Source organism: Ambystoma mexicanum, chromosome 12, assembly GCF_040938575.1.
Source record: "Ambystoma mexicanum isolate Mex_15411 chromosome 12, UKY_AmexF1_1, whole genome shotgun sequence".
NCBI classification, from domain to species: Eukaryota; Metazoa; Chordata; class Amphibia; order Caudata; family Ambystomatidae; genus Ambystoma; species Ambystoma mexicanum.
In genome coordinates this window covers 999,280,568-999,306,053 of record NC_090936.1, presented here as the reverse complement: position 1 = coordinate 999,306,053, position 25,486 = coordinate 999,280,568, and the positions used below count along the sequence as shown (strand labels likewise).

The window sequence follows — 25,486 nt, the reverse complement described above, 5'->3', positions numbered from 1 at the left end:
CAACTCAAAGGTAAGCATAAACTTAATGACACTTTGTAACTTCTTTCACCGAGATACAGTTACCACGCTAACTTCTTTAACAAGTACGTACTTTTAAACTTGTTCTTCATTCAAGGCAGAATGCTTTTCTTATCCAGTCATTCCCTAGTATATTGCATGAGTTATCTGAGAGGCCAAAGAGGGACCGTAGTGGTCTAGGTGCCAGCTATAGGCAGGTTGAGATAGGGTTCAGTTGCAGGAACGTTAAGGTTCCCTAGGTGATCTTCTGAAACAAGTAAGTATTCCCTTTCAGAGTTGGTTAAAGTGTTAAGGGACTTCACAGAAGGCTCCCTATATGTGGTCCAGCATTAGGCCTGGGTAGGTAGTATGTGCAAGCCCCCAACCACACGAATCACCCACTCAGCCTCACAGAATACATACCAAACTTCAGGTGAGTAATACCCAAGCCCACACAGTACCTTAGGAGAAAAGAAGGGTTTCAGAGTGGATGCCTTTGGTATGCAGCAGTACAGGGTCTGGAGACGAAAGAATTGGAAGCTGGATGGGAACTTGCAGCAGCAGCAGTCGTCGGAGGAGGCTTCCAGCAAAGGTTTCTTCATGGATTCTCGTGGCTCTGTATATTTGGCGCCTTTTTTTACATCAGCCAGATGAACAAATTTCGCTGGTCGGATGCTCTTCACTCTCTCGGTCCTGCACTCTGGTGAGGGGACTTCAGGGATTCGAATCGGGTCCCTGGAGATCCAGCAGGAGTCAACCAAAGTTTCGAACAGATTCACACTTAAAAAGACCATGCACCGCAGTCAGGCTCGAGGTTCCAGGGTATTTGCGGTTTGCAGCCCAGCAAGGTTTCAGCACATCATGGGATGGCTCAAAATGCAGGTCATGTTGAGACTAGTGGATTTCACCAGCTCTGGGTAGGAGTCCTTGTTTTTGGAACCCCCAGGTCGGTTGGAAGGAGGGGTTACATCAGGCTACGGTTACACAGCAGGCTCTCTGGTTGCTGGAAATCGCTACAGGCGCCCGTTCTTCAACTTCCTCTTTGGTTTCAGCTCGAGTGGTCAACTTGCCAGCAGCTTCCAGGTTCGTAGTATTTATCAGGAACTGCAGCACAACTACTGCAATCTCTCCCTGCATTTTACAGAAAAGGGTGGTCTGGCTGTCCAATCAGGACAGCCAGCCCCCCATTGAGACTGGGCTCCTTTCAGGAAAGGTGAAAGACAAAGGGCTGGGGAGTTTTGGACTCCTACCTCGCTTCCTGCTTTCCGAGACACTCTGGATCCTTGGCAGGGAATACAAAGCTCCCACTGAGGTCGTTCCCACCTAGAATCGTAGGTGAAGGCCTCCAAAACTATAAGCAAACAAGAAATGGCAAAAAAAGGAGCCCACCATTTTAGAAAAATGGTGGCCCTTCAGTGCATTACCAAGGCTGATTTAACAGCCTGTGAGTCATCAAACTAAAAAGTAATTAAGATAAAACCACTGCCACCAGCCATTCATGTAAACTTGCAATTGTAACAAAAATGCTACAGGTAAGTAAGCAAGGGGATACATTGTATCTCCCCAGCAATCCCCATAAGGTGGCGTGTGCTGGCCCACTATATAAAATGTAAAGGTGGTTGAAAAATCCTCTTTACCCCTTGGAAACAGTAGTTCACCCAAGTACATTAAAGAGAAATTAACAGGGAAGCCCAAAGAGGCAACCCAGCAAAAGTTATAGGAAACTGTAACACCAACCATACATTATGGAGAGACATAAAAAGGTCACCCAGATAAAGAGTAGGTGAGGGGGTTGGGGGGCACCGGGGGAGAGATTCCCACTCACCTAGGGACAAGGTAAAAATAATTACCAAGTCCAAGCAAAATATTTTGGGGTTGACACATCTGTTCCAAGGGGACCAATAATATGTCTCTAAGAAACCACAAATTAAAGTCATGAAGAGTTGAAGAGGGCAATTATAAGGGGGCTTTGAGAAACGCTAAAATCTCTTCCCTCTCTGCATGTGTGGCAGCTATCATTTATCTTGCAATGCTGTTCTTAGTATAAAAAATATTGGTGTGGCCAAAGAGACACACCACTAACTAGACCAGCAACATAATGACGCCATTTTAGTTTACATTTTAGTTGCTGCGCCTGTCTCAAACCCTCGGAAGCGATCACAGATTTCACTGTATTCTGTTAACGTTCGGGCTTATTCAGCGATGCGGTCAGTTAGCGCGAACGTTCACGGAATACGGTGTAATCTGTGATCGCTTCCGAGGGTTTGAGACAGGCGTGGCATGAACCTAGCAAATCGCTCCACTCTGTTAGTCCCACGGCAGTCTGAGTGCTAACTAGATGCCTCTGTTATCACGGTTGTTGAATACATTAAGGGGCACTGCATCTGCAGCGGTAGCCGTTATTCTTTTCTCCCGTGGGAACGCGAATAAAAGATGACCTGGAGCAGCGGTTTGCAGATAGTCCTGAAGTTGGAGCTCAGGGCCTAACTAAATTTCAATTTTAAAAAAACACTTACAGTTGATAATAAATTGGTTATGATGATCTATTGGTGGGGTAGAAAGTCGGGTTCGAATTACTTTGAAGAAATTCTGTCCTGAAGATGGCCTAAGAAAAAGAAAGATCTAAGACACTTGGGATAGTGTCTGAAATAAATTATTGGCCGAAACATGTCGACAGCTATCTGATATACCCATGTGAATCAATTGTGGGATACTTGATGCAAACATACATTTTGTGTATTGCCTTCACCCCCTTCATCAAATTGATGTTTTTTGTGCTTTTTTAGATTAAATGACTTTTTTAGCACTGTTGTTTTGCTAGAAATGGTGTAATATTATGTGTACGGCAACTTTTGCTTTTTTAATGGTATACAACTAGTGATAATAAAACTGAAAGTCATTTTTGGAAATAATGTTTGTGTAGTGGGTTCATGTTTTTTGGTTAGCAACAAATCCAAATTGTTTAGTTTGCAGTTGTTGATCACTTCAAAACACTGGGGCAATGGAAAGAGGGGTAATCTGACTCACTGTTATGTCTTTCTCAAAACTGTATAAGGCAATGGATGAGACCCGTTTAGGGGGGAGACAAACCTTCCAGAGATATTGTGTGGAGCTAATAGGTGCAGAGATTACCGAGGAGGAGTGGTCAAACATATATAAGGTGATCTTTAAGGGAGGGCTGGTCACCTCCACAACAGAAAACAATTTCAAACTGTTAATGGAATGGCATAAAGATCTGGTGAAATTGTCCAGGATGTTCCCGGGAGCATCCCCGTTGTGCCATAGCGGGTGTGGGAACCAGGGGACCCTGGCCCACATGTGGTGGCGGTGCCCAAGGTACAAGTGTACTGGAAAGAGGTGTTGAGCTGGATGGAAGAGGTGACTGGGATAGGGCTGGTCCTGGACCCACTGCAGCTGCTGTTAGGGCTCCCGCAGAAAATGGGGAAGACATTAGACTTCCAAAGATGTGGGAAGCCATGCTGAGAGTGGGGAGACTGGCCATTGCCCAAAGCTGGAAAAAGGAAACGCTCCCTACGAAAGGGGAGTGGGAGGGAAAAGTGCAAAGCATGATGGTGATGGAGAGGCTCACTGCAGTTGTGAATGATAGACTGGAGGGATTCCATAATGAGTGGCCAGCCCTACTGCTTAAATGGGGACTGGAAGAAGACAGCCATGTAGATTATCTTAGAGGGTATGCGTTGAGCAATGGGGAGGGATGGAGGTGGGAGGGCACCGGAGAGGAGCCGACATAGGATACATACAGACAATATCAAGACCTCCAGATCTGAGACCAGGATTGAGAAAAATCACAGCATTGAACAAAAGTTGAGGGGGAGGCGGGTGGAGAGACTGGACTATTTCTTCTGAAGTGGGTTATTCATGTTTATTGTTACTTTGAAAATGTCTGGTTCTCTTTATAAAAGCCAATAAAATGAAAAATGTTCCATGGCTCAGAAGTAGCCCAGTATCTATCTGAGATAGCATTTTCCCAGACTATGTGCTGTACAAGGGGCTACACAAACAATTGGAAGACAAAGAAATTATTCAGTTCTTAAAGCATGAACTGCGAATGCTATACTCTGTTGCTTTGAATTGTTGTCCTCTCAGGCTATACATCCCTGCTTTCTGAACCCATACACTTATTTATGGACCCCATAGTTGGAGGAGCCCCCTCACTGTGTGCCTTGCAGCATCAAGGGCTCACAGTGGGCTGCAATGCCCACTGAAGTGAGGACATGCCAATGCCCTCCTCAGGCTCCCTCCCCCAATCTGACCAGCACATTTCTTCCTTAGACAAAAACATTTTTTAAATTCTGAGTCAGGTTATTTTGGGCACTTTAAAATAGCCAGGTGCTTAAGCAATCGGGGGTTTTAATGCTCATCTAAACAGTACTGATTTGATCTGCCTCTATAAGGATGAGTCGGCCCCAATGGGGTTCAGAAACGGTCTCCTGCAGGTTACAGAGTTTAGCGCCCCATTTCCTTTTCCTTTAACTTTGTGTATATGTTTTGTACTCTGAGCAGGTTATTTCAAATGCAGCGTAGTGTAAAGCGTGAAATGTTACTGCCCGTCTCACCGCATCCTGCTGGATAAAATCTTATATTTGACCTGGATGGCGGCAGGGCCCCCTCAAACATGCGCTACAACAGGAATAGCAATGTGGCCTTGGAGCTGTGGGGGCCAAATGAGAGAATCCTAGAAGAGATAGGACGCTATTGGCACACGGCAAGCACAGCAGCTGTAGGGTACAGTTTAGCATTGCATTCCACACAATTGCACTTTTAGACATAGGGAGATGAAGAGTTTGGTCCAGAATAACACCATGCTGATAAAGTACTGAAGATAGGATTTAAATCAAGGTGTCTGCGTGCTATGCTCAGTAATGTGGACAGAAGGCCACACATCCCAATTCGTCGTCACTGGGACTTGGCTGCAGACTCCATAAGTGCAAATAACCTACATAACATGAGGAACCCCGCACGCCACAATGCTGCCCTGTCCTGCGAGACCAGAGGCAGTTTGCCCTCTCACTGGCACTCCCCTTGTGATGGCCTTGCATGGATGATGAATGTACTTACATTCCCCAATTTGATGACTATTTGTCTCCCTCGTCTGAAGGAGTAGCCACTTTAGCAGGCAGGCTGTAGGCAGCAAAGTGAAAGTGCCGATTGTGGGGGCGAGGGGCAGACAAACAGCAGTGGCAGCGACCTGCTACATCACACACTGAGGGAGGGCAGAGGCAGAGCAGCCACCTCAGGCAAGTTGGTGCAGTCTGCCCCCAGGAGGAGGGGATGCATCCGATCCAAGGCAAGCAGGAATCTGGCCAGAATCCAAGGCCTGCTGCCTCTCAAAGAGTGGGCCCTCATGCTGCTTAGCTCTGAGGCTCGCAAGGTTGAGCTCACCTGCTTTCGCACCCATGGCCACACCCAGCAGTCGGGGAAGGCAGAGAGTACAGATTGGCTAAATAACACCTATAAGCCAAAATTATTGCATTAGCGTACAGGTGAGGAGAAATGGCATATGAGGAGGGACACGAAGCTTGAAGGTGTTTGCTTATTTGCCCACCCATTGACTGCCCATGGCCATGCTATTCCCTATGGACATTACCACCCAGTTACTGCTCCTCACCACCCAAAATACCTCCTCATGGGAACTCTCAACTTTCTTTAATCAAAGTTCCTGTCAGTGTTTTTCAAAGCAGTCTTCTGAGAGTTAATGACTTAATTGAAGTTGTAAATATGCTGCTGGTGTAATAAAAAGATGAACCAGGTCTGCCTTCAGCCACTCTCTTAATAAGCACGATGCGCGTCCTTCACTGAAGTAATGTTGAAAAGAAGGATTGTCAAAGCCAGTAGCTTTGGCTTGTGTATAGGTATTAGGCATTTGCCAGGTGCTGCTATTAGATGCCCAGGTGCTCGCACCATTTTGCACCTGCTACCATCAATGGCCAGTTAACACCACTACGTAGTGCCTGGCAAGTGCCTTTTTCCATGCTTACACACAAGTCCAAACAGTTGGCATTGCCAATGCTTGTTTTTGTGTCAAATGTGCCTGCAGGCATGCACGCACAACCCATATGTTCTTTTCAGTGTCTAAATGATGTAAATGAGAGCAAGAAATAAAGAATGCATAATGTTTTCTGGCTTTGTGACTCGGCCACACACCATAAAGTAACAAATACCTTAACCTCCCCCAGCAGGGCCACCCCACACCCCAGGCTGGGAAGCCGGTGGCGGCCCACCCATTTAAATGTCTGACTATTGAGAATAATAGTACCTCCTTGCTATCTTTTCTCCTTCCTGAATTTAAGCTGGATTCATCTGCTATTCTTACCATTAGAGGGTCTGGACTTTGCTATTCTGTGTGGCACAATGTTTCACCATTAGGTTAAATGGTTATGCAAGGAGGTTGTGCAAAAATCTCCTTAAAACTCATCAATCTGAAACTGAATTTCATAGACTCAGTGGGGACTTTGTGAGCTAAAAGACGCAAACAATCCAAAATGATGGTTGCCTCTGTGAAACAGTAATAAAGACCACAAAATCAATGGCTTGGTCGCAGAAGTTAAAACATTCTATGAAGCCATGTTGCTCCTGCTCAGAAAGCAAGTGGCTACTTGTGCAGTAAAATGACTGCACTGTGGTGAATCCTTAAACAAATAGCTGCCAGCAGTCTGTGGCCGTAATGCACTGTCTGCGTGATAAAATGCACCCTGTAACAAAAGTTTGTAGTACTGTGGTCTTGGTAGCCTTATGGGCTACTAAAGGAGCACATTTAAAAAGTGAGTGTTTAGTCTCTAGTGTGGTTTTATATTACACTTAATTGGAGAGAAAAAGATCAGGGCATGAAAAGTGAGCAACAAGACTAATGGGTGAATACATTTGGTGAAAAGAATTCACAAATGGATATATGACTTAACAGTAACTTTTTATCTTGTACGTCTACAGGCAGGAGTGTGTGGAGCAGCTATTAAAGAACATGTTTGATGGTGACAGGACCGAGAACTGCATTGTGAACGGAACGCAGATTTTGCTCACATTACTGGAAACTAGGAGGCCAGGGTAGGTTTTTTCTTTATTTTTTTTTTACATCTGTAGAAATGTTGTCATCCTCATGGTTTCTTCCTTTTTGAGAATCATATGTGATATTATCCTATTACCCTCTTTAGATAATACATGTTAACCATACTTGCTGGTGTTTGAAAGCACTTCAAAGCATCGGGCAGTTTTTCACTTGGATTCCGTACAGGTTCTACCACTGACAATATTTTGTTTCTCAAATGAGAAAAAGGGTAATTCATATGGTGTTCTTTGCATTATATTGGAGTTTCAAAACCTTTGCACACTAGACTACTAAAATCAACGGGCTGGATTCCTGAAATTCGAGTTTAGTAATGCACATTCCTGTTCAGATGGATTTCCCAAATTAACCCTGGGGTGGATTTTGGGAGGCCATCCTATTATGGTGTACTGAAAAGAAACTGGTAGGTAGCAGAGCGGTAACGCTTGGACTAGAGAGACTTGAGACTGGTCTGGGGTGACAATGAGTCCACGCAGAGCAACACAGTAATTCTAGTTAAACTATGATTTATAAGGCCTTTAAAATACACAATAAGCAATGAAACCTCTGGGCAGATATTGTGTCACACCTACTATTAAATGCATATATACATTTTCTCTTGTGAGAAAATGAAAAAGCATATGAATCAAAACCAGTGCAGTACAGGTAAATAGTCAGATGCATAAAACACAGTAAAAAATACTTTGGAACAACACTAAACTAGTTTCATGTTACTTAAGTCCACTCCTGAGATGGATTGGGGCCCAGTGCCCTAAAGCCATCAGTTCCGAAAGAAAAACTTTTCAGATTGCTTTATTATGTGGGTGGGGGGATGGGCATGTGTGTTAACGTGCCTCCTTTGATTTCTCCAGAGACCACTGTTGAGTTTCCGGATTCTTTTGGGGACGCGTTCTCCTGTGCTTGGCCCTTTTGAGGCTCATGGGTTGGGGGGCAGTGGTCCCTTTCGGATGCAGGATTGAATATCAGTTGGTGGCAGTACCAGAATCTCGCTTCAGGCACTGTTTAGCTGAATACCTTTATGAATAAATTAAGGCTTCTCCAGCATTGGATCATTCATAGATTCACATGCTTGACTAATCCCCGTCGTCAGACTGGGAATCCTCAGTAATTTAATATTAAAACTTTTTCTTTAGGAAAGGGCTATACCCATAGAGACCTATAGTAGCCCTTCACTTGTGCAGTCCCTCCACCTCCTGAGGTCTTTATCGACCGTAGCCAATGAGTTGGCAGGGCTTAGACTCCGCCCCAGTCAGCCATCTTCAGATTTTTCAGTCTGGACTACTGAACAGGGTAAGCCCCTCCAACTCTCCGAGCTAGTTCGATTTTGTTACTACTTTAATTTTAAAAAAGATTTCATACTTAAAGCTTTTTAGTTTCCTTACAACTGGGGCTTCCTGGCTTAGTCTTCTGGGCTTTTTTTCCACTTTCTGCCTAGAAACGTGGTTTCGGCTGCCTGCCTCGGGTACAGGCTGCCAAGGAGAAGAACTCCCTTTTCAGGGACTGCTCAAAGTGTGGCAAAAAGGTCATCTTCATTAGAGATCACCACAAACTCTGAATTTATTGTCTGTACCCACACGAAATTCAATCATGTAAAATATATAAAACTCTGGAGGACTGACATAGGAGACTCTTACTACACCTGGGGAGCAGGCAGATGTCATCTGATGAGCAAAACCTTAACCTTCTTCCAGACACCCTGAGAAGCAAGCTCCAAAGAGGAGAGCTTCAGTGGACAGAGCAGACTCTCCACCATCCAAGGCCAAGAAGACGAGTCGGAAATCCTCAACAGATTCAAAAGGAGTACCTAAAAGTCTGCTAGAAGGCGATCTCCACATGGTTAAAGAATTATCCATTTCTTCTCTGTCCACGCCCAAACAGGTTTCGTCTGTGGCCGGACCGTCCACTAAAACTGCTCTGTCGTCGATGGATCAACCTTCATCCACTGCCAAACCGACAACCTAGTCGACGAAGACATCATTGTCGACGAAGTCATTGACGAAGCACTCGCCCACGAAGGACACGGCCGAAAAGCACATGTCGTCAACGAAGGACATGTCATCGTCAATGGAAGTATCGTCGACAAACTCTCTGAACAGAGCAAAACATCACTGTCAATTGTCTTTCCATCACCAGACGCCATCAACAAGCCTCTTTCACACCCGGAAGAGGTTCTTATCGTCCATAGACCACATCTATAGGGGCTACAAAACACTAACCCACTTTCCCCTATAACTGAAATGAACCAACTGCCTGAAATCATCTTGCAGGAGTTTTCAGAAGGGGAGGGGCTACAGCCAGTGCAACCTAAGGAGAACAGTCCACAGTGGCAACCTATAATGGAGGATGTGGCAGATGCTTTTGCCCCCAGTCTAATGCAGTCTATGCACAGAATTATGGATGAGTTCCAGAGAAGACAGATGGCAAGGCTATGTGTCTCCCAGACGGGTCTAGAGGGCAGACACTCGCAAAGTATATCACTGGTGCACCACGCTAGAAGCAGGTCCCCAGGGATCGTAGTCCGCACCATTCGCCACCAGCCTGGCGATTTTCATCAGTTACCAGCCACCAGGAGCAACGTTCACGCTGCAGCAGATCACCTAGGCCTCAAAAGAGTAGAAGCTTTTGATTCCCCTCCAAGGTCCTCACCTCAAAGAACCAGAGTGCCCAGAGCACCCTCAGTCATCACAGCTTCTGAATGGCCTGACAACATCGCAGATGAAACCAGGGAACCTGATGACCCTTTCAGGGAGCTTTCTGACGTCGACACATGATGAACCTGAATAAGGTGAACTGCCTCATGACGCACCAGACACAGACCCAGATGACTCAGAATCCGTTGACATTGCGAAACAGAAAAAAAACGTGACCCACCAGGAGGGTCCTCTCCTCCAGACAATAGTCTACTTCCACTCGGTCATTGCTAAATCATCAAATCTTCAGAATACAAGTCGCCCGTGAGAAAGCATCAGTCCTCTATGAACGCAGCGATAAGAGGCGCCGGACCGTCGCAACAATGCCAATACTGGAAACTATTTATTTGGGACTCTGGTGAAAAGATCTGGTCACTCCTCTTCCCACTCCGGTGCTGGTGGCTAGACTGGAGAAAAAGTATAAAGCCCCGGATTCAGTCACCCTAAGCACGACTCCATTATCACAGTGGTGGCGAGAAAAAGGCTTCAAAACCCAGCTCTCCCCCGAACCCTCACGGCTCCTCCCAATAAGGAAGGACGTAAACTGGAGGCAATGGGGCATAAAGTCTCAGCTGCAGCTTCAATAACAGTACGGGCCAGTAACACCATGGTATGATGGCCATGCTAGATATAGCGCTATGGCTCTGTATGTCCCGTCTCACGGAAGAAGCTAAAGCCATAATCTCAGATGGCAAAGCATTCGAGGACCCCATGATTGACTCCTCTGTGGACACTGCTCACTGCAGTTTCAGACATTTAGCACACAGCAAAAGACGCTAGGCCTGGATGAAGGCCACATGTTTGAGGCCGGAGGTGCAAACTCAGATCCCAGACATGCCCTTTGATGGGCAAGGCCTATTTGGAAAGAAAGTAGATGACCACTTGACGGGCATCAAGTCCACCACTGCTAGGGCTATCATCTCCTTGAAGGACAAGGACGCCGTCCTTTTCTTAGCTCCTTTCGAGGTGCAACCACCAAATACAAGTCATACACCAGGCCCTGCCAGGGTCAGATGTCTTATTAAACCTCATACCAGTCAGGAGGTAGATATCAGCAGATTGCCACCAGGTACTAAAATCAATGTGACCAGAGTGACGTGCCAAGACAAGAGCCAGGGCAAGAGAAACGGACTCCTACTCAGTGGGTATCCGACATTCCACCTCGGTGGAAGGACAGCTCTCACGGCACCTGAATCAATGGTACGTCGGACAGATGGGTACTTCAGATGATCAAAGGGGGACATATCATAGACTTAATTCGGCGACCACCGCCTCGCCCGCCAGAGAGTAAACCTCCTTCTATTGCCAAGTTATTACATAAAGCTGCCATAGAGCGAGTTTCACCCCTGCAATGAGGGAAAGGGTTCTACTCCCATGTTTTGCTAGTAAATAAGAAAAACAGCCAATGGCGCCCGATACTGGACCTGCAAGCCCTCAACAACTTTGTTCGCCGTTTTTAAAATTCAAAATGACTTCCCTTCAGCTTGTCTTTCCATTGCTGAAGAAGGGCGACTTCCTCGCTACTCTACATTTTGGCGGACGCTTATTTCCATGTCCCCATCCATACATCCATCCATACATCCATCCATACATCCATCCCACACAGTTCCTTCAGTTTGCTGTCAGCGATCAACATTTTCAGTTCAGGGTGCTCCCTTTCGGGCTCAAGTGCACACCAAGAGTGTTTACGAAATGACTCGCACCAGTTGCCGTCCATCTCAAGCGTTCATGGGTGCAGGTCTTCCTATAACTAGATGACTGGCTACTAAAAGGAGACTCCCTGACAGCAGTGTTGGAAGCAGAGGTAAAAACGGCAACTCTGCTCCAGGACCCTCGGCCCTCGATCAACAAGGACACATCTTCACTCCTGCCTGCACGGACAGCGATCTTTCTAGGAGCAGAACTGGACACTCGAGTTCCCAGGGTTTGTCCTTCCCCAGACAGTGTGGCGACAATGCAAAACCTCATTGCGTGGTTTCAAAAAAGAACCATCTCCACTGTTGCAAAATACAAGTCCCTCCTGGGCATGATGTCCTCCTGTAGCTTCCTCATACCAAATTGAAGACTGAAGAGGAGACTGCTTCTGGAGGAGCTGGACGTGCAATGTGCTCAACAGCGCAGATCATGGGAGGACATTGCACCTTTCGCCATGCTTCCACAAGATCCTCATATGGTGGGCCAAGTGCACCAATCCTCTACAGGGTTTTCCATTCCAACTACCCATGTCCACTCTACTCTTAAGGACAGATGCTTCCCTCTCGGGATGGAGTGCCCATCTAGGCAATCTACTGGCCAGTGCGGTGTGGTCACCGTCAGAATCCTGCCTGCACATTAATGGGCTGGAACTCAGCCATTCGATGGGCGCTAATGTCCTTCATACCAGTGCTTTGCGGACAAGTGCGAACGGTGCAAACGGACAACACAAACAAACAAGGCAGCACCAAGTCCAGCATCGTCTCGCTAAATGCTCAACAACTCTGGAATTGGGCAATACTCTACAAAGTCCATACAAGGGCAGAACATCTCCCCGGCGAAGACAATGTGTTGGCAGACAAACTCTGCTGACAATTACTCCAATCCCATGCATGGGAAATCAACAACCACAACCTGGACAAACTATTCCTTAGGTGGGGGAAACCCACCATAGACCTGTTTGCAACCCTCCAAAACAAGAAATGTGATAAGTTCTATCCAGGTACCCAGAGAAACACTCCCTGGAAGATGTGCTCTCAATAGAATGGAATGGGGCATTCCTTTAAGGGTTTCCTCCAACCTTATTAATCCCGCAGGTGCTGCACAGGATAAACGTGCAACCTTGCACCATGATATGCACCATGATATTGAAAGCCCTGATATAGGCACGTCAAATTTGGTACCCTGCACTCCTTCAACTAGCACTGGAGAAGCCAATTCATCTCCAACCTCACCCGCACCTGTGGTCACTGCACAGGGGCAAACTGCTTCATCACAACCAGGCCAGTCTATCTCTCAAAGCTGGCTCCTCAGCAGCGTACATTCCACAACCTCATCCTAGACCTTAAATGCTGGGGTATCCTGCGAGCTTCCAGGGCTCAGTCCACCAGACGGACATATACCAAGAAATGCAAGCGTTTCACATAATGGTGCATAGAAGCTGGCACAGACCCCCTCTTGGCATCTCTGGAACAAATCTTGCCCTACCTTCTGCATTTAGCAAAGAGCGGTTTAGCACTTTCTTCCATCAAGCATTCACAGGGACAGGGTCGTTCTCCACACTCGCCCTAAATTCATTCCCAAGGTCGTGTCTGAATCTATTTTAGCTGAAAGAATCATTTTGTCAATTTTCTTGGGCAACCACACAACAGCAGCGCAACGGACGCTACATTCACTGGATGTGGCGAACACTAAAGTTGTACATAGAAAGTACGAAAGACTTCAGAACCTCAGACATTTCGTCACCTTTGCAGGACGAACCAAGGGTCAGTGCATATCAAAACAAGGTCTGCCACGTTGGGGTTTCTAGTTGCATTACTCACTGCCATGAAATCAGAAATAACCCTCTGCCGGCCATGCACACAGCACAATCCGCAAGAGTGACCTCAACAGCGTTCCAAGCAGGAGTCTCTAAAGGACATCTGCCAGGCAGCCACCTGGAGCACTCTACACACATTTGCCTGACATTACTGCTTGGAAGAAGACAGCTAAAGGGAATCTGCGGTAGGACGGGCAGTGCTTCAGCACTTATTTGCTTAAGGTAGGAGCAGCCTAATGTTCCTTAACTTTTATTATTGCTTTTTAGCACCTTTTCGTTTGAGTGTTTTTCTCTGGTAACCTTACGATGAATGCTATACTATGTTATGCAAAGTGCCTGCAACCACTCAAATAGCTTTAACATATACATAGCACATGCACATACAGTTGCAACCTTCTGACTATCGGGCACTCTTGTATTATGGTTAACTGCTTGGTATTATATTTAAGCATGTGCATCTTTGAAAGATACTAGTGCTGGAGAAATAGTTACAGGCAAGTAACTAAGACTTCTGCTGAGTATGCGACCTCAGGACACCACCATGGAGCGAAGACTAGTTGCATCGGGAGTCACCACCATCAGGCAGTGACAGGCGATCTTCAGTTTGCGAACAAAGGACGAGGTTCTGCACAGCTTCTTTTGGGACTGGAAGGCTAAAATTGCTGGAGCAAGTGTATTGTAACACAAGCTGTAGATCCTCCAACTTACAAGGAGACACTCTGAACAGTGATGGCTGTAGTTAGGTAGCATGGTCTAGCTGTCAGTCCACCGGGTGCTCCAGGGACACTTCAAAGGCTCAGCAGGCACAGATCCTTTAGCAGGGGTTGCGACTGGTTGTTCCTACCAGTCCATGTGTCGAAGCAATGACAAGCATCTTCTTGATCAGCACCGGGACTGCACTGCATTTGATGCTGGTCCGCTTCAAGGGTGGTCATTGGGTCGTCAGCGTCTGCTCTTCATAGATATCTTGGCTCCAATTATAATCTCTTGAATGGCTGCAGCAGTTCTCCTTTTATCCAAAATGGAAGCAAAACAGAGGTCCACCAATGTGAAGTATCTGCACCGTTCAAACTGGTAGTGGCTATTTAACCATGATTAGCTAATGGCCATCTGCCCAGCTACAGACATTTAGGCACCTGGAGGTGAACTGAGACCTGGCAGTACCAGCCCCCACTTTCGGGCTTACACACAGTTCAACATTTTGCCTCGTAAAGCAGCATCTTTCGCCGTGGAAGGGCTTCTAATATATGGCAATTCTGCACCCGAGAGGACAGGAAGAAGGCCAAAGAACAATATGGCCAAAGGACAAGCGAAAGTCTTGTGGCACAGCCATCTTGGAGTGCTAGCCACTGTGCGTAGCCATTTGCATTAATTGTAAAAGTGCATGAGTAAAAAGTTCAAAACACGGTAGAAAATGATCTTCAGCCACCAACCCATCCTGAACATGTTGCAATTGTAACCAAAAAGCCACAAAAGAAAGAATTATAAGGATAGAAAGTAACCTGACAGCACTTCACTTTAAAGTGATGTCTGCATCTTTAAAAATAGAAGACATCCACTAAGGGAGACTGTCTCACAGTACTGATAGTCTTATGGACTTATCAGTTTCTCCATAAGAATGTGCAAAAAGACAATGCAAGTAAAGCAGAAGTTAACTCTAAAAGTCAGGTTAGCAGTCAAAACAAAGCAAAAATAATGCTTGTCCCATAGAAGTATATCGGAGTAAAGCAGCAAAAAGAAAATCTTTCAAAACACTGTTCTTTGCAGCATAGAGCTGCTTTTTCTTCTCAAGTAGATGTAGTCGGTGCAACGCATGATTTTATGAAGATCAAATTTACAACACGTTTGCTTCTTGACTAGGAAGTGTAAAACCTTTCTGTTCTCTGCCCGATAAAATAGATTTAAGTATTCAATGATCTAACATGAGATTCAAACACAGAAGGACTTTCAAAACAACCATATTTTGAAGTCTGTTCTGTCCATCTTCAACTTTTTGTACTAAAGTAATGACATTATATTGGTGAGGTTTATCTGGCAAGGAGTTGAAGGGACAAATAAGTACAAACCGAAGCCTAATGGGTGCACACAAATCATGCAGTCAAAAGGTAACCAAGGTAAAGAAAAACCTTTGCCATCCACACTCCTTTCCCAGTTGCCTCCCACAACCCTCTCTGGCCACTGCTGATCCAGCCTCCTCTTCTGATCAGGAAGATCCAGACTGGACGACTTCCTCCCCTGGACGGGTGTGCCTAACCAGTCTTGAGGCAACCTGTATTTTGAGCCGTCCCTCGAGGAGCTGTGACAGTCCTAGCCTTCAATTCCCCAATACACTGGGACCTGGACCAATCTGCTGTGCATAGTCTCCTGAAGCACGGTTTCAACTGGAAATTGGTGGGCATTATGTTGGGCCTACAGTGACTCCTTGCCACCCTGAGATGTCTTCCCTTCCAAGTTGTGGACCGAGAAACTGAGAGAAACCTTCCGTGTGACAACGTCACTGAACCAAAGCCTGTCTCTAGTCCCAATGAGCCAGTATTGTGAAGATAGTCTGCTGCGTGTCCCATCTCAAGAAGCTGACCTCTGCTCCAGCCAAAGGTTTCTTCTTCAGCCTCCAGGCCAATAATCCAAACAGGAGCTGATGTCTCCTCCACTGGGGACCCAACAGTGACAGTCTTTTTTTTCTTCATGAAAAGGTACTGTCCCTCACCCAGGTATTTACCTGGGTGCTTGCTGTGTTGAATGTGACGCCTCCTGAGCTTTGAGACACATTGGTGTAGACAACCCAACTGTGTTATCCCAGGCCTAAGGACACTGGTCCATTGGTCTGCAATCCTCTAGGGGGGGTCTGCATCATCTCCCTACCTTAACTAAACATTTTACCTACCTGCAACATAGAAGAAACCTGCTATTTTGACAACGTTGACAGTGTCTGCCTTTCTTTGTTCTCCCGCCCAGGGTTTCTGTTCACCCAGTGCCCCCACTGACATTGAGACTTTCATTCCCAGATAGGGCTGGACTTTCTAAGGTATAGGTTGCCTGAAAATACTTATCAGTATCTGTGTTGCTTACTTTAAATGTTAGTTAAAAGAATTGATTTGCTTCAACTTGACTGCTACTTTTAACTACTTATCTGTATATAATCTGAGTTTACTATTGAACTGAGTAATGCTTAACAAATGTCTTACTGTGTGTGTGTGTGTGTGTGTGTGTGTGTGTATATATATATATATATATGTGTATATATATATATATATATTCTCAATGAAAAAACTTTGTTCAAGGGACGTTATGGTTACAGTTAAAACCAAAGAACCTCAGAAATTCGCCAGTTATGGAAAGCTAAGCAACCATAACGTGTGCTGCCACCACCGTGCACTGCTAAGACTAACACCCAGGACATCAAAGATGACATCACAAATGTCTTTGATGACATCACTGGTGACATCACACATATCTGGCTCACTTATTTTGGTTCACTGAAAAATCTACGCCAGGTGGTTTTATTCACTGACAATCGGAATATTAAAATTCAAAAGGTGCTTTATATCAAAACGTTAACTTTGTCGTATGTTCTTAAAGTACTTTACCTTAGGGTTTGGTCTCAGCTCATGGTGCACATGCATGGGGCAATAGCAGGCCTCAAACACACAATTCATGTATATTCAGGAAGATAAACTTTAATGCAATTAACTTTTTCTGATGATGCTGTTTCTTTCTTCCTTACTTTAGTTTTCCTGTATGTGTCTGATTTATATGCATTGTGGGTCTTCATATGTATTGTTTGTACTAGCACAAATGTGTAGTAAGTCTTGAATTGTTAGCTAGTTATTACATGTTCAACATTGCACAATCACCCCTGACATCTTGTTACCAACATAATAAAAACAATCCCTTGTAGGTAGGGACTTCATCAACATTAATTTCACATATTTCATCAATGACATTTGTGTTGTCCTCTTTGATGTCCTGGGTGTTAGTCTTAGCATTGTACAGTGGTGGCGCGAGTTATGGTTGCTTAGCTTTTCGGTTTTACCTGTAACAATAACGTCCCTGTAACAAAGTTTTTTCCAGTGCATGCTATATTCCGACAACTTACTAATATCATACTTAGCCAATAAGCAATATTTTTGTCCAATTTACAAAGTTTCACCTTAAAACTCTGCCATTTCCCACCTTGTAGCATAATTTTTAACACGTCTATACACTTTTTGCAACTTTTTGAAATATTTTTGCCTCCGTAGATGTTCGGGAACGTCTGACGTAATCGCAGACCACCTGGACAGTGCCACGTGACCATACGCTTGCGCATGGCATGGTGATGTGTTTGCGAAGGTGTCTGCACTTTGTGATCGGATCCGTGCTTCGAAGACGGTTCGGAACTGCATTTTCCTCTGATCTAGGAACTTTCAACTTCAAAATGTCCCTTGCACACCTCCTACACCTTTTCCTACTCCTCGTCCATTACCAATCTAGTACAGTACATACTTGGAAGAATTTTTATCAAAACTGCAATTTATCATAGAAAATGGCATCAGCAATTGCCATCCCTCCTCCCCAAGAACCACCACCACCACCACCACCAGCTGGAGGACCTACACAACCAAAAAAGTGCAGTACTTTCAAAGACAATGAAGAGGACCAAGAAGATGAGGTAGAGGAAGTGCCTACTTCTAGCACCAAGATCGAATCACGGGTGTGCCAGTTCTTTGATACTGTTGGGAGTGTACCAAAGGCTAAAGCTACCAAAGTGAAATGCACTTGGTGCAATCAGTCGCAGACTACCTGGACAGTACTCCTACGGGTCCACCTCCATGCACCGCCACACTAAATCCAATGACCGCAATGCTCTGAGAGGTTGTTCCTTTCTCAGCAAGCAGTAAGTTGTCTTCCTCCACCATATCTTCCTCAACAAATACTGTAACCACACAGCCTGATGTCTGCGGGCTTTGGCGCGTTATAAATAAAGAGGGCTACGGACCATTATCGTCCATTGCAGCCCCTGAATTGTGGGATAAAGGCCATTAGCACCCCTGGTTGAACCCAGGTTGCAAAAACATAGATTTTTCTTCCTGTAGCGGGACGCCTGCGGTGTCCCGCTGTAAGAACGAAGGAAAATCCTTTTCCAAGACAGCCAACATGGAAAGAGAAGGCGGGGCTCCATACACAGCCCCTCTTCCATTGCCATGGCAGCCTGCAAAACCCTATGAGCATATTACCACAAACACTTTTTTCCCCTTTCAAACCTAGCCTACCTTCGAATAACTTTACCACATAGCCGGTCCCAGGCAGACATAGCCACTTTAACACCATTTTTCGTCCCCGGCGGTCATGACCAGTAGCCAGATTGTCTAGGTCATGGCATAAGGTCATGACACGGACAATCTGGCTACTGCCCACGGCCACGTGCTATACCCCAGTCACCAAAGGTATATGACTATTTTTTTGCACCTAAATTATGACACTTGTCAAAAAATAACACCAGCACATTTGCAAAACCATGCTTTAATGTCCTTGCCAGTGCTCCTCATGAGTTTGTTTTAAATCGGCCCATGTTTTTTTTTTTTTTTAAAGTATCAAAATGTATGTACATACAATAGTCATATAACTTAGCCCCCACTTGACAAAATCCATTCAGTCTTTACACAAACATTAAAGGTTGGGTCTATAATCTTACTCAAATCTTTTGTCCATGTTCGTCAAATAGCAACAAAGTTATAAGCCATCTAAAAATGTTGAGACCTCCCCTCTAATTTCTCCCCCTTTTGAGAAAAACCCACCAAACCTTAGAAAATCATTTATATCTAGATCCAAAATCGTTTTGCCAAATTTCGTGCAGATTCGTCAAATGACACCACATTTATATATGCCTTTACAATACATTACAATATTTTGGGATCCCCCCTCTAATTTTGCCCCCTCTTGACAGAATCCCACAAAACTTTGCAAAACCATTCAGGTTTAGTTCTACAATACAATTACAAAATTACATGCAGTTTCATTGAGTGGCGCAAAAGTTATAAGCCATCCAAAAACTGCTTTTCCCCAACCCTGTAATGCAGAAATAGGTACAGATGTCCTAGGACATCTGAAGTGTTCGCGAATACCACAGGTCTGCCCCAGGATATCTGGAGTGTTCGCTGACTTTTGAGGGTTAGGGGGGGCGGTGAAACAACCCATTTTTTGGCTTCGTCTGGCCATATCCAAGCCAATCCTCACCCTTCACCCCCATCCCCAGAGATTGTTGAGTTTGACAAGTGCAATGCTGTGTAATGCAGCAAATCCAAGATGGCTGGCATTTCAGGAAAACCAACGCATTTCATGTTTTCTCACCACCCAATCGGCGGCCATGTCCCAATGTCCGCGGACCACGCAAAAGTCTGCAAATTTTCCTGACCAATCAGAGGCCAGTCCGCAGACCGAACGGCCAATCGGAGGCCAGTCTGCGGACCAAACAGCGTAGGGAGTCCGCTGAACGGACTTGGATATCACAAATTTTTTTGCCTTACGTTTTGGTCGTTTAAAAAAAAAAAAAACTACTGGATGGGTTTTGTCCATAGCTTTTCACTGCAACCCGTATCAAAAGCAGTGCTAAAGTCTACGAACACTGCATATAAGCACTGTCCTCTCACATGCCAAGAGTATTGTATCACGTTAGTCAGAATATTGGTAAGAGTGCCTGCCCCCTTGTTGAGCCCCGTCTGATAAATCGTAATCATTTTCGACTCCTCCACCCATTTAGACAACTCAACTAGAAGCACTCGCGCGAATATCTTTGCAAGCAGTTTCTAATATTTTGCTTTGCAGCGAGAGCCTTTTTTGGGAACAGGTACAATTGTGCAATCTCTCTAGGAAGAAGGCCATGCGTTAGTTACTGCAATGCAATTAAAAACGGGAACAATAGTTTACCTCACCACATTGGGTTAAACCTTAGCAAAGAACTGCTAAGACCATCCGGCTAAGGGGCACACAAACCCTTCATCGAACTGTTGATTTTACATATGCTTTGAGCAATGGAACAGAACTTGCACCTAGCCTGAGTCGAATCCAACTCAAACTCCACTACTGTTTTCCAATGTTAATTCTAATATGCTCATCCCAGTCTTCCTAACTTAAGTTGGCAACCAATAGTGAATTTTCAGCCTGAGGAGTATGTGCTAATGTTTTTTGCTGTTATTTTCCAAAATTGCAGTCGAAAGGGCTTGCCATCTGTCGTCCTCTGATGGTTTTTAAGCCACGCCTTATAGCAATTTTTCAGGGACTGAATGTATTCCCCTAAAATAGGGCTACTGTTGTGGCACTGAATAATATTACGCAGATTCCTGCATAGGCCCCCTTAGCGCCCCTAACATTTGGATCAAACCTGTGTCTATACGAACCACCAATACCTGTATTTTTGTCCCAGGGGCCTACTCAAAGGGGCCAATATGCATGACAACATTTTGGGATAATCAACCTGCATGAATTTATGCAACTCAGCCTCTTGTTTTGCAGAAGATGAAGAATCGCCACTATCCAAGGCCAGGGTACACATTCCCACTTGAAAGCTACCGGCTCCTCAATTCGATAGATCAATCCAAGTCATACCAGCTAGCTGCATAGTTTCCAGGTGCTGGTTGACCTTATGTAGATTAGTTGGATTCCACATAATCCTATTCCCACCTTGATTTCCCGAAAGCACACAGGCATTGTTAGATAAGTTGCCTGGTGCTTCATACCCAAGTAGCACTAATAAGGGGACATTATCACTTTCTGCGCCTTGCAAGACAATCTGGTCAATGTTATTGTAGAATAGATTACAGGCAGCAAACACATAATCAATAGTTCTAATGGCGCGACCCACCTTTCTAGTATATATTCCAGGTGAGTCCTGCTTGCACCTGCCATTCAGCACGATCAGATCCTGAGTGCACAAGGACTTGGCCCATAATACTCCCTTTTTTTAACTTGCGGATTGCAATAATACTGACTCATTGTCGCCTCTGAGGTCTGAGTGTTGGGCGTTCTCTCTGCATTAAAGTCGCCCAGTAGGAGTACAGAGCAAGAGGAACAATGTTCCACAGTTAATGCTGATGCCAAAGGTTATATTTTCTTTGTGTATTTTATACCAGGAGGGACATATATATTGTTAACCATACACCTAAACAAAGAACCACCAATAGAGCTACGAGTCAAGCGGCCAGCCGAAATATAGTCAGAAGCGACATTCACGTAAATTAAGTTGAATATAGGTTGAAAGCAAATCAAAAGGCCGTTCAAGGGTATTGCAGAACGTACTTGGGTGAGGGCTTCACTTAAACAGTGGCTAAAATGATTACTCAAGTATAGCCTTCGCCCCACCCCCCTGTCCTTGAGCCACTACCACAAGTGGATGGCTCAAGATCGGAATAGAAAAGCTTATGCATGTCCTCAAGTATGATACTCGTCAGCTGCGGGCTGAGAAGATTTCTTAGTTGGCTTGCTTTTGTGAGTTTTTTAACAGGGTGTTAGTGCTTTGAGTGTATGTAGCCCTAAATAGAGTGCAGAGGTCATTTTGGATCATAGTATTATAGTTACTAGTCCTTTTTCTTCTTTTTTTTCCCCACGCCAGCGTTGCTGCAGATCTGCCTCACCACAGACATGGATGTAGGGATCGCAGTATCACTGTTAGAATACAAATCAGCGAAATTGTGTGGTGTTTTATTTTTGTTTTTTTTTGTTTTAACGAATGCAATCTGCAGGTTTTTTTGACAAACAGTGTTTTCCAGAAAGTGTTTTGCGTTTATTACCTTCCCTCTTCCTTTTATTGTTGCATTGAATAGGTAGCACACTAGTATCCAGGTTGACCAGCTGGGTCAACATTTAAGCGCCCCCTCATCCACCGATGCTGACGCGCTAGTTTCAATCTAATCATCAGCACAATAGCGGCCGCATCGGCTCTTAGCCATAGCCAGGCTGCCTCGTTAGTTATTTTAATGCCCGCTACTGGACTAGGGGCAGATGACATTGCCTCAGTTGAAAGATCTTGAGGGGGATCCACATTGGCAACATGGCGAGGTGACCTTAGCAGCTCAGCAATCCAAGCTATCATCCTGGAATGGTCATTAGTCACAGTACAAATTAAATCGCATTTCCCCACCAAATATTTCAGTAATAGTTCAAAAGCTGCAAGCAAGAATCATTAGAGTTCAAGGTACCCACAGAATTGTTAATCTGAATTCGCTGGCTAATTACCTGCTGGAAGATTAGTTGCACCATCAAGACGAGCGATGTCCTTTTCACCCAGTGTGGAGTTAAACATAGTAATCTCGAGGCTACATGGCAGACTTTTGTTAATTGCTGCTTTGGTGCAGATCAAATTCCTCCTGTGCTAGTGCACGAGGCATTGTAAGCGATCCAGCAACAGTTAGAACCTCAAAAGCGTGAACTTGGATTGGCTGGCACGAATCGGGCATAAGAGATTCTTTTAGGGTCAGGCCAGAGCAACAGATGGTATCAAGCTTGGTACCCGAAATAGCATTAGTGATCCATTCTACCATTTTTGAACCGAGGCAGCTAAGTGAATCAGAAAGATGGCAAGCAGGTACCACAGTGAAATCTGGTTTGCTCTGCGATCGTGTCAGAATAAATCCAGTGATTTTCAATGTCTCTGTGAGAGTGGCACGATTAGGCACTTTCATTTCTTTCAGGGGACAGGGGCTGTGCTTGCAGAGATTGCAACTATGGGAGGAGATGCCAGTACTGATAACAAGTTCAAATGTACTGACAGATCCTTCCACACAAGTGTCATCTCATCAGTCGCACTCTTCTCCATAGTTGATCTTAAATCCAGGCAGAACCCAAATTTGGATTGAGGCAAGGCAGAAACTGACACTACATGGTGACCGCGCAGCACTGAAGCGCCATTTCAGCGATTGCAGCCTGTGCTTTATGGCGGATCAAAGGGTGACAAGCCATGCAATCTCTGCCTCCAAGGGATTGAGCAGGCTGTTAAGTGAAGTGTAGATAGTGCAGCAGCTCGGCAAAAACCTCAACAGTTGTACAAAACTGTACTGCTTCATTCTCTGCTGCTTTTAAATTTAGCCACATTAAAACCATACTGATTTGGTACAAATCTTTACATTTGATTTCGCTGCTTTTGCACTTTGTCCTGGTGAACTTTGACATTGTGAATTTTAGCTGTATGTAAGTACACTAACCCCAGTAAGTACCATATTCCAAAGAAACACATACACAGATAATGTTCTCTTTAAAGTACGCACATGTATTATATTTACACAAGGGAAGTAGATAAATGGATCACTTAAACGAATAGTGCGCACAAAAATATTATTTTCCAGAGGGTTCAGGAATGTGTGTTTATAACTGTTGATCGATCGCACAAACTTCCAATGCACCTTACCGTAGTTTTCCTCTTTTGTACACATGCGAAATCAGGCAGCTGTAACGCTCACCTGATTCCCGTAGAGGCGCCGGTCTTGACTGGGCGGATACCGTATCTGCAAAGGTGATGTGTAGCACACGGCTGGCTCTTTGGGCTGGACCTCTGTGCACTGTATGTCTGACTTGAAGGGTAAGATGTCTGCAGATAGAAAATATGGGATTAAGGAACTGGGTCATTGAATGTCTCTCTCTTCTTCCCTTTCTCTTCTCCTGTAGAACCCCAAAGGTTAACGCTCTCACCTTAGGTAAGTGAACGCCGTGCTCTCCATCTGCCTCGGGGCAGGGTGCTGTAACCAGTTTCTTCACTGGATAAGGGGAGCAGGCCTCTTGACTTCAGAGGACTGCTGTCCGTCGTTTACTGCACGAACGGTAGGTTTCGAGTAATTCTAATGTCTTTAAAGTCTTTAGTAATGATGTTTCTTGTTTTGCAGGGTTCCGGCGATGGCGGATGACGGGCTGAAGTGAGTTGAAGACGGAGCCTGTGTGATGAATAGAAGCGCCTGGAAGCACGTAAGTAAGCGCTTGTTGCCTGCTTCACGATGCGCTCTAACTGTCTTTTTATTTTGCAGGCACAAGTTTGGAGCGGCTGCAGGGTGCCGGAATACCCACTGGGTTAGATGTGGAAAGGAGTAATGGCACGTGAGTATTAAAGTTCCCCAATTTCTTTCAACGCACCTTGTTTTGTTTTTCAGATGCGGGATGCAGCGCCGAAGGCCTCCGGAGCGTGCGAAGAGTTGGTAAGCTTTTGTCTTTCAGATGCCGGAATGCAGTGTGAAGACCTCCGGAGCGCACGAAGAGTAGGTAAGCCTTTGTCTTTCAGATGCCGGAATGCAGCGCGAGGCGTTGGTGACAGCCGATGGACCAGGTAAGTGAAGAGCTGTCACTGAAGACCGTAATGCTAACCTGTTCTTTCTTGTCTTTATAGGTGTTGCTGAAGACTGGATTCAGGATGGTAAGCCTTTTTCCTTAGGCCCAGGATCAGATGCAGAAGACACGATGAGCGTTCTGCTGCAGAGGATGCAGAATAACGCAAAGCAAGATTCATCCATCGGGTGTGGTTTAAATAGCCTCCTGTAGTGCTTAGGTGTCTCCTTCCACAGCCACGCCTAGGTAAGAAAAGAGTTCCTGCTTTCCAGAAGAGTTCCAGTATTCTGAATCTAGGGAGTGGCTCCTGCCCCACCCAACAGGAAAAGTAGTTCCAAACAGAAGAGGATCAGAGGCTCAACTGGCAGGCAAGTAAGCAGCATGGTCTGCTGCACGTAAGTCCACCCAAGCATTATGAGCCCGGCGCTTCCAGCACTGGGACTGGGCATATTTATGAGCCTGGAGCCACTGGCGCCAGGATTGGGTCCAAAAGGTCCCAATTGGGACTGGTTGGCACACGGAACCTGGGTTATGGATCTGCTTCCAAGGGAGTTGGGAAAACCCTGACCTTTAGGAAGCAGAGATCATGACAGCAGCAGGGCGCGGCCATCTTGTAGATAATCTGATCAGTTGCCGCATCGCCCAAGGTGGACTGCCCTGGAGGCACTAAACCATATCCCCCACCCCTGAGGCTGACATCACCAAACCTAGTGATATTCTCCGCCTATCTCCATGACGTTACTGGGCAGCGTAGCCAAACGTGCCCAGTCATCACCTACGTGACGCGCCGCAGAACCAGGAAATCAAAACACATCAACCCACAACACAGCGCGTCACAATTCGGAATACAAAGCTGTACTTTAAAAGGAGATAGCAAAATAGAACAATTTTTAAAGTACTTTTATTTAACAAGCAACCCTCCGA

General features: G+C 45.3%; 1 protein-coding gene across 8 annotated transcripts in view; it reads left to right on the top strand.

Moving 5' to 3' along the window:
* The window catches only part of PPP6R2 (protein phosphatase 6 regulatory subunit 2), a 2,012,581-nt gene that overhangs the window by 575,096 nt on the left and 1,411,999 nt on the right, over positions 1-25,486 (top strand). For all 8 annotated transcript variants that reach the window (XR_011281892.1, XM_069629515.1, XM_069629514.1 and 5 more), the window contains one exon: positions 6,946-7,059. Coding sequence is in view for 7 of the 8 variants with exons in the window: in XM_069629515.1 (XP_069485616.1) it covers positions 6,946-7,059 (114 nt within the window). In the remaining variant the exon portion in view is untranslated. The remainder of the gene's footprint in view (positions 1-6,945; positions 7,060-25,486) is intronic.